Below are 10,746 nucleotides of genomic sequence, written 5' to 3'. Positions count from 1 at the left end.
CAGCCTCCAAAAAGCAGTGGCTTTGCAGGGCTCCTCGCCTGCAAAGCCACCATCGTGGTAAATAAATGAAAGCGCCGCCAGGTGGAACGGAGGCGGTGCCGCGCGACGCCGGCCGCCGAGTTGGGCTTTTAATTAAATTAATTGATCGAGGGCGAGGGACAAGGGCAACCTGCAGTAAAAGTTAAAACAGAGTTGTTAAATCGAGTACTTGTCTTTTGCGTGAGGGAGTTGCAGATTCCCCTCGATCTAAATCTGGGATTTAGCCTTCTCCCTTCCCAATGAACGTACTAGCATTGCTAGCAAAGTACTTTTACGAAAGTTAACAGAGAAAGAAGTAGGAAGACGTGATGCTTCTGTTCCTCCGGATAATAACAAGTACAAACGAATCCAAGTGAGGTCAAAAATCCATCGCCGGTAACATTTGTTATGGCGGGGGGTAATTCTCTCGAACAGATGGAGGGCAACACAGGCGGGCCCTTGAACTGCAGCTCTCCCTACATTTCAAGCTCAAACAATGCAACTACAGCTAGATTTCGAGTCTCCACATGCCTCTGCCTCTACCTCGCTGCTGCTCCTACATTGATGGCGTACAGATCGCTTTACTTTGTTACCAATTACCATCCAATCTTGACGCCCCAACAACCATGCGCTGCTCCAAGAATCAAAGGAAGACTCACTGGCAAAAGCCATGGGATGTAATGGAGAGATGCATGGAAAGATGATAGGAAAATTAGCAAGCGTAGGACACCTTTCGCGTTTGGGATTCAGCACCACATGCGTTGCAACTCTGCTGTGGGTTGCTAAAAAGCTTAGGAGCCTTAAAGCCGAAACAAGATGCATGGGATCCACTCGATTGATTGTTCCTGCTCCTGCTGTTGCTGCATGCACACACTTTAATTGAAATCGAACTGGGCACACCTCATTCAAATTAGTGTGTTCGGCGAGCTCCCTTTCTCTTTACTGTTTTGTTTCTCTGGCTTGGGAATGGGATCCTTAATAGATAAGCCAAACATTCGATCTCACCTGACTTAAAATAATTAGACTAAAATATAATATTTATAAATATTTTTGCATTGTTTTTTGTTTTACCTAACTAGTTACATGTTCAATAATTTTTAAACATTTTCATGTATTTTTTTTTCATAATTGAAGTAAAATCTATTTAGTTATAGGATTTTAATATATTGTTCTTGTTTCATTGGAGTAGATCTATATATAGATTTGATTTCCTGAAGTGGAATAGATTTAAAAGGCTATTCGGATCTTGACGTGGAAAAGATGTGAAAGAAATCAATATATCTTGATTCTGAAAATAAAGATTTTATGGAAAAAATGGGAGAAAATCCTTTCAATAATATTATTATAGGCACGCAATCTGAGTCTGCTCGATGGGTTGGAATATGATACATCCTCGTTGGCTTGTCTGCCACCAAAAAGAAGTAATAATGAAGAGTTAGTTTTCATGATGGGAAAAAAAAGGAAGTCTTGTAATTGGATCCCGAGATGTTGACATCCTCGAGTCCATATAAAAAAATTAATATATAATTGTGGAACACATGGATCTCATAATTGTAAGCAAGCATCATATAAAAAAATAAAATATTTATTTTTTAATATTTAGAATTTAGTGTTCTTGTTGTGATGTTCATGGATGTCTATATATATATATATATATATATATATATATATATTTTGTTCTTGTTGAGATTGTCTTCCAAACGAGTTTTCGGCTACTTGACTTATAGATTGACGGTCAAGGTGATATCCATGAGCAATGAAGGACGAGGATGATGAACTCTAACCTGCTACTAAGCTTCCACTACAAGAAAATTGCCATATACCCACGGTAAAAACCCGTAGGTGAAAGCATGCAAACCGTGGGTATAGACCTCAAAAACCTATACCCACGGACGTCTATACCCGTCATTTTTAATATGCCTTTACCTACGGTTTTTTTACCGTGGGTATAACATATAGTGACAGTATCCATTACCGTCAGAAAAGGCCTCGAATTATACCTACGGATTTCATTGCGTCACTATAGGTTTTAGTGACAGAACCAAAAACCGTCACAAATAATGACTAGATAATTACTTACAGCCTTTTTTCCGTGGGTATAACTTATAGCCACATGCCATTTTTTTCTGTGCATATAAATTATAACCACAATTTTATTATAGAAAATTAAAATTTAAAATTCAATTTATATATTTAAATTTACATAAGAATAACAATCATCTTAAAAAAAGACTCTAATTATATTAAAAGTAAATATGTATCAATATTACAAACAAACGGAACCATAAAATCTAAAAAAGTACATAACATGTTATGCTCCCATAAAGTACAAACAGCGCACAAGTCCTCTCTTTTCATTTTCAAATCCTTGTACTTTTGCAAGCAAGTCATCCTTCCAAAATGTGGAACCTTGTTTGCTTTGAGATACTTGTGATGTCTCACCCTCAGATACGTGCTTTTTAATTTCATCCTGAAACACCATTTATATAAAAAGAAGTCATAATTGTAAGAGTGTGACATATATACAACAAAGTAAAAAATCAACAAAATAATTATAGATGTTCAGGCAAAACATATATAATGAAATCTTACAATAACATCAGCAGCTTAGTCTTTCAAAAAATAAAATCAAAATATTATATAATCAACCAACTTAAAGTGTCTCCATATTAGCAAACAAGACAAATGCTTTTCCAAGTTGTGTTAATCATATAAATATAGAATTCTCTTTTGGGTGATAAGATGATAGAATGGAGAACTTGCAAGTTGCAACCAAAATCTATACAGCAAACATCCAGAAATTTAATTTCTACAATTCCACTACAATAAACATACATGTTGTATAGTCACTTGATTTCTTATATAAAAAAAGAAAACTATAATTATAAGGGAAGATGGTTTGAATACTCTTAAGTTAAATCAAGAATGTACCTTGGATCAAGCAATTTGTTAGGTCATCAAGACTCACCCATGAACACTTAGATTTACCCTCCTCAGCAAGAAGCCGTAGTGGACCCTAAGCAAACAAATTAGTTGTGAATTGAACCCATGTGTGAACACAAGGATGAGCAGAAAATAAATATAGTTCTCACACGTGATCTCGAAGCCTGTCGATCATATTGCTGCTGGCATAGCACTGCATGCTGTGTCCCGCTTCATCTCTGCAGTTTTACCAGTCCCTCGGAAGTACCTGAATACTTTCTGCAAAAAAAAATGTCCCAGAAGGCTTTAATGAGGGAAGAAATTGTTTTTTTTCTTCTTCTAGAATCTCTGAATCTTCAACATGTTAATCCCAGAATTGGAAAGTAAACTACTTCTGTTAGATAGATAGATAGATAGAGAAACTCAGATAGAACCAGACTTTTGTTCTGATTCAATTTGAAGAACTGGGAATTAGAATTGCCACGCAGTGGATCATCACTAACAGTGTCAGTATCAGATCCGAAAGAGTAAATCTAGGTGAGTTTTTTCATATAGAAACATAAGGCACTCATTTCATAGGCACTATTCACCACAACGTATAATTTCTGTTGAAACAGAGAACAAACTTTTTTCTGGTAACAAATATGATGAAGGTTGAGGATTACCTGAAGGACCCAGAGGCTGACTAATAATTCTAGGCCAAACATTCCAAAACCAATGAAGTAGAAGATCTACAAGAAAATGGAAGAGCTTTGGGTTAGAATAATATATATATATATATATATACAGAAGTCATGTTTTGGATATGGACAGAATTGGATTTTATGATCCTGCATTCTCTCAGTTTGTGTTTTTGACTATCACGTAAAAAACAATCACAGAATCTACACAAATATAAAGACAAACCAGCTCAACATAGATATGGGCAGAGTAAAATTGAGTATTAGTCAATTCTATGGTATAACAACCCTAAATGAATAGTGGCTTGGTGTAGGACTGTTTTTCTCAAACTGCTTTGTGTTTGAATGCTAAAACAATATCATTCAAAGGTAAATAATACTGTGAGAGGATCTTCAGAATAGTTTGGAACTGACCCCAACTATCAGATGATCACCGATGACATCCACAGCTGCAAGGATTCCTCTGCAACAGGCACACAAGAGAGAATTTGTTAGCAGCAAATGTTAATACTGGCATTAGCATTCAGCTCCAGTACGTAATATATAACCCAACCAATTAAATTGCTCTATGGGGTGCTCAAAATAGAAAATTAGCTACGCCAGGGGCTATTTTGATGTTTAAAACAATTATAAAAACCTAAATTATGTGATTGCTCGTATTTATCCATCCAAGTAACAAGCAAATACTCACTCTTGAATCAAAATTGGAATTGTGAATCACTGTGGTGAATTTTTGCATCTTGAATTGTAAGGTTCAGTAGAAACTTATAGGCTCGATTTAAAAGGTCTGGAATTTAAAATGTCCAACCTTGGAATAAAATTTTCATCCTTAAAATATAAATAAGATAGTACAGTATCCACTTTGAACGATTATACAAAGATAAAATATTTATAATTGTAGTTGAACGATTAAAATTTTCATCCTTAAAATATAAATAAGATAGTACGTACAGTATCCAAGTAACCTTTATATGGAGGATCGAGCGGCGAAGGCGAGCACAAGGATGAGCAGAACATCGCGGATGGATAGCCGTCGAGATGAGCGAGCAACCGGCGAAAGGGAGCGGCGAACGGCGAAGAGGAGCAGCGAACGGCGAACGGCAAACGGCGAAGGGCAGCGGCGAATCACGAAGGATTAGAGAATGGCGGCGGCGACAGTGGCGGTGAAAGGTGTTTAGAGAATCGGCACAGTGAAATTGGTTAGGGCAACGAAATATATTAAAAAATATAGGTATAGATAAGAGTGTGATGCATTAAAAAAATATTAATATTTTATTTAAAAATTTAAATATATCAATAATTAAAATAGGTTGCACTTAATATTTTTATATTATGATTTAATTTTTCATTAATAAAATTTATCATCATAAATAATTTAATATGCTATTTTAATATTTAAAATAATTTATTTTGATAAATATCATTAAAATTATTTATAATAATAATAAAACTTATAGTGACGGTAAATTATAAGTATAGGTATATGTTACTTATACCCACAATAAAAAATACTTATAGTGACGGTAAAATATAAGTGTAGGTATAGATATCCAATAGCCACAGTATTGATATCTGTCCCTATAACTTATAGTGACGGTATTATATATCTGTGGCTATATGTTACTTTTACCTACAGTTTGTATATGCGTAGCTAAAGTTTACCGTGGGTATATGACAATTTTCTTGTAGTGGTTAGCTATTGATTGTTTTTTATCCTTGATTAGACATGATGACTCCTAAAGTCAAAGCATAGTCCAACTGTTGTTGGATGTTTAATATAATGACCAAGTCATGTATTTGTGAAGTCAGGCATTGTGCTTGGCACTATTTACCTTTTCTATATCCACCTACTCAATTTTGGAAGATGAAAATAAAAATAGAAAAATAATAAGTAAACTTTACCATTTTGGAATTGACTAAGTAAATCCTACATATCATTTTTCTAGGGAAATAGAGACAAATGATATATATATAAAGTAGGAGGAAGTCATCAAATGTATATGTCTCTAATTTTTTTTTCTGTATTGTGGTCCAACTATTGCATTTGGATTCTATATAGATATATATAAGACAGAAAATTGACTTTTCATTTTCCAACATACAGCTATGCCATTCAACATACGGCACTTGGACAAGATCCATGACACTATTCTACTATTCAATACGTATATATCTTTTACTTCTCTAATATGAAATTCTTGGCTCCATCTCTGAATTGAAATATCATTATATTTTTAAAAAAATATTAATCACAATATTTATTTATTTACCTATATTAATAAAGTGAAAAGTAAAAAAATTGAATACTTTCAATAATATTATTAAAAAATTTGACAACTCTAGAAAAGAACTCACACGGGCAGCTATTAGCTATTGATATATGTCATAATTAAATACATGGTTCTATTATTTTTTTTCCTTTTTTGCTAACTCAAGTATTCAAAAATCTTACAATTGTAGTCCCAACTTACAATTGTCATTATCCTTTGCTAATTGTAGCTACGATGGTTCTCGAACCCTTACAACAATTGTAGCCCTATCCTTTGCCAATGCGCCATGCCCTTGGGGTCAATTGTAGTCCAACTATTGTATAGTTGTATGTTAAAAAATTACATTGTTTAATTTGCTCGAGTCAATGTCCAGTCAAAGTATCATATATTGAACGGGGTGTCATTTACTAAGTCAATGTCATGTCAAAATGCCCCATGTGGAACGGCATAGTTGTTGAACGACATAATTGTATGTTGGAAAATTAATTAAATCGTTTACTCAAGTGAATATCCTGTCAAAATGTCATATGTACGTTGAACGACATAGTTGTATATTGAAAAATTACAATTATAATCTAATTATTGCATAGTTGTATGTTGAAAAATTACACTGTTTGCTCGAGTCAATTCCAATCAAAGTATCATATGTTGAACAGGGTGCCGTGTCAAAGTATCATATGTTGAACGGGGTGTCGTTTACTAAGTCAATGTCATGTCAAAATGCCCCATATGGAACGGCATAGTTGTTGAACGATAATTGTATGTTGGAAAATTAATTATATCGTTTACTCAAGTGAATATCCGGCCAAAATATCATATGTACGTTGAACGGGATAGTTGTATATTGAAAAATTACAATTGTAGTCCAACTATTGCATAGTTGTATATTGAAAAATTATACTGTTTGCTCGAGTCAATGTATAGTCAAAGTATCATATGTTGAACAGGATGTCGTGTCAAAGTATCATATGTTTAACGGGGTATCATTTATTAAGTCAATGTAATGTCAAAATGTTCTATGTGGAAAGACATAGTTGTATATTGAAAAATTATGTCGTTTACTAAGTCAATGTCACTGTCAAAATGCCGTAAGTTGAATGTGGAACATTATATCGCTTTATTAAGTCAATGTCCTATCAAAATGGAATATGTTACACGGCAAAATTATGTCATTTATTCAGGTCATTGTCCTGTCCTTCAATAAAAAAAATAAAAAAGAAGAAGTGGAATTCACTAGTCCCCTGCACAATTGCACAGACAGTTTATATAAATTAGTCACTTAGAAGGCTAGTTCACACAGCACAATTGCACACACAGTTTGTTTGTAGCAATTATAAATGGACTCTCTTGTGAACCTAACTCCACTCTTTCTTCTTCAAAGAATCCTGCTAGCCTACATTGCCGCCTCCACCTACCAATTCTACCTTGCTTCACCCTCATCCCCATCCAACTCGACGTCCGCCGGCGCCGGCGATGCCACGGCTCTACTAGCCTTCAAATCCCTGTTATTTGATCCCCACTACACCTTATCGTCATGGAACGTGAATAACACCATGAACGTGTGCAATTGGCATGGCATCGCTTGCCAGCCTGAAGGCCGGAGAGCCGTAACAGCCGTGAGACTAGAGTCCCTTGGCCTATCTGGCATGATATCTCCGGCTATCGCCGGCCTCACTTTCCTCAGAGTCCTTCACTTGCCAAACAATCAACTCAATGGAAGCATTCCGCGTGAGCTCGGCGACTTGCCTCACCTGCGATACCTCAACCTCGACTCCAACGCTCTCGAGGGTGCAATTCCCGACACTTTATCGCAATGCTCCAGACTCCACACCATCAGCATCGGCAGCAACAAGCTCCAAGGGAGCCTCCCGTCGAGCATGGCCCGATGCTCGAGGCTCCGCATCATCGACTTCAGCAACAACCTCCTCACCGGAGAAATCCCCGACGAATACCAATTGCTTCCGGAACTCTTGTGGTTCTCCCTCAGCAACAACAATCTCTCAGGCTCCATTCCTGCGTTTGGGAGCAACAGTTCATCCTCTCATGTCACCAGTATCATGCTGTCCAATAACAGTCTCACAGGGCAAATTCCACAATCTCTTGGAAACCTCACCTCTCTCACTCTTCTCTACCTCTCTAGCAACCACCTAGTAGGACACATACCTCCTTCGCTCGGAAACTGCATGAATCTTACTAATGTTTACGTAAGAAAAAATAATTTGGAGGGGAACATACCAGAAAGCCTAGGCCAGCTCACAAGATTAGAAATTCTTGAACTTTCCGCTAACCGTTTATCAGGTGTCATCCCTTTGTCTCTGTTTAATCTATCATCCCTCACTACTCTGAGCCTGGCCATGAACCATCTTGTGGGAACTATTCCTCCTAATATGTTTCAGGTCCTTCCTGAGCTTCAATACCTCTCCGTGTCTTGTAATGATCTTCAAGGGTCCATTCCCCAGTCATTATCCAATGCCTCTCAGCTCCAATTCCTCGATCTTTCTGACAACAGTTTCTCAGGAGTTATTCCTTCAAATCTGGGTCATATTAACAATCTTGTCTCGCTCGGCCTGGCGGCTAATCGCTTGGAGGCGAAGGATTGGGATTTCTTCAGTTCTTTGGCTAACTGCACAAATCTCAATAAATTGTTTCTCTACCAAAATTATCTTGCCGGGAATTTTCCTGCTTCCGTTGGAAACCTCTCTTCACGGCTCGAGTGGTTGGGCATGAATGAGCTCCAAATATCAGGAGCAATTCCACCGGAGATTGGAAAGCTTCAGGGCCTGCTGTCTCTTGATCTCAGCGATAACTTTATAACCGGTTCCATTCCTAGCACAATTGCAGGCCTTCCCAACTTGACTCGATTATATTTGTTCAGAAACAGGCTTTCCGGCCACATTCCTGAATCCTTAGGGAACCTCACTCGGCTAGAAGTCCTCCAATTGGGGGACAATGATCTTCACGGGAACATTCCGTCAAGCTTTTCAGCTTTCAATCAGCTGAACGAGCTAAACGTTTCCTTTAATCGGCTAAATGGCACCATTCCTAATGAATTGGTCAAAATTTCTTCTCTAACGAAGGTTCTTGATTTGTCTCACAATTATTTTACTGGACCAATTCCAAGCGAAGTAGGCCAGTTGAATCTTCTTGCCCTATTAGCTATTTCTGAGAACAATCTCTCTGGCGAACTTCCTGTTACCCTTGGTGACTGTGAGACCTTGAATAGCCTTTACATGGAAGGTAACTCCTTCCAAGGCGCCATACCTTCGCAATTGAGAAACTTGACATCCCTCCAAAGGCTTGATATTTCACGTAACAAATTTTCTGGCCAAATTCCAGAGTTCTTTGCAGAGATCGGAAGTCTCCAATATCTCAATATCTCTTTCAATGATTTTGAGGGTCCTGTCCCAACAGAAGGCGTATTCGCAAACACAAGCGAAACGTTCGTGAATGGCAATTCTAGACTTTGTGGAGGTGCTCCAGCCTTGCAACTTCCATCATGCCTCGTGCATTCTTCCAAAGATGGGAAATTTTTCAATACTCCACGAATCGTTGTGCTCACAATTCTCAGTTCTACTCTCTGTTTCATTCTCCTCGCCGCCATCATTACCTTGAGAAAGAAGGTTTCGAGCCAGAGATTACCGAGGCTTTCTTCCTCAAGGGATCAATTTAGAATGGTTTCCTATTTAGAGCTACATAAAGCAACCGATGGGTTTTCTTCTGTCAACCTGATCGGCACTGGCAATTTCAGTTCAGTGTACAAAGGAAATCTCGATGGCTATCAGAACCCCGTTGCTGTTAAGGTACTGAACCTTGCAGAGAGAGGGGCTCTAAAGAGTTACATGGCAGAATGTGAGGCTCTCAAAAGTATAAGACACCGAAATCTAGTTAAGATCCTCACTTGCTGCTCTAGCATTGACCATAGAGGCAATGATTTCAAAGCTCTGGTGTTAGAATTCGTTCCGAACTGCAGTCTTGAAGATTGGCTGCACCCAAAGCATCCCTCAAGCTGTGACGAGAAGTATTTATGCCTCGAGCAAAGATTGAAAATAGCGATTGATATTGCCTCTGCACTAGAGTATCTCCACCATCACCATGGCCAGACTCCAATTGTCCACTGTGATGTGAAGCCAAGCAACATTCTGCTTGACTACGACATGCGCGCTAAGTTGGGCGACTTTGGCTTGACAAAGTTCATCCATGGAGCGTCCTCAGCGACGACGACGGGAGACCCGAGTTACTCCATCGCAGTAAAAGGATCCATCGGATACATACCTCCAGGTATACATATAATTAAGTACTTTCTTTTAATTTCTCTTTTGCTTACGAGATAATATATGCTTGATTTTTCATGGCAGAGTATGGCATAGGAGGAAAGGTCTCCACGCATGGAGACGTGTACAGCTATGGCATACTTCTGCTGGAAATGGTGACTGGGAAGAGACCTACAGATAACATGTTCTATGATGGTCGATCGCTTCGAAGTTTTGTGGAGGAGTTCTTTCAAAATGTAGCTGAAATTGTTGATCCTGTAATATTGTTGACTGAGGGAGATGACAGCAAGAAGGACAAAACTGAAGTGTGTCTAACCTCCATGCTTGAGATTGGCCTATCATGCTCAAGGGAAACACCTGATGCAAGGATGGACATGAAGACTGTCACTACCAAGATGGCCGCAATCGAAACTGCATACTTGGGTTGCGATAATACAAGCCAATAAAAGTTTGCAATCGAAAGTGCAAACTTGGATTGATCAATCTTTACTGTTTCCCCCTGTAAATTATGCATTCATCAGAGAACATGAAGACATGAGTCCTCCATATGCATTTACAACAAGATAAGATCAGAAACAACCCATC

General features: G+C 37.9%; 1 protein-coding gene across 1 annotated transcript; it reads left to right on the top strand.

Annotated features, from left to right (window-relative positions):
• Positions 1 to 7,227: 7,227 nt before the first annotated feature.
• Positions 7,228 to 10,722, top strand: LOC141814439 (uncharacterized). Its single transcript, XM_074702400.1, has 2 exons — positions 7,228 to 10,168; positions 10,246 to 10,722. Exons 1-2 carry the CDS (start codon positions 7,228 to 7,230, stop codon positions 10,605 to 10,607), a joined length of 3,303 nt encoding a protein of 1,100 aa, XP_074558501.1. The 3' UTR covers positions 10,608 to 10,722.
• Positions 10,723 to 10,746: the final 24 nt, after the last annotated feature.

This window comes from Curcuma longa, chromosome 21 (genome assembly GCF_044706935.1).
Source record: "Curcuma longa cultivar G26 ecotype Majalengka, Jawa Barat chromosome 21, ITB_CL_G26_1.1, whole genome shotgun sequence".
NCBI classification, from domain to species: domain Eukaryota; kingdom Viridiplantae; phylum Streptophyta; class Magnoliopsida; order Zingiberales; family Zingiberaceae; genus Curcuma; species Curcuma longa.
Note: the sequence above shows the minus strand (reverse complement) of the source record. Positions and strands in the feature narration are given on the sequence as shown.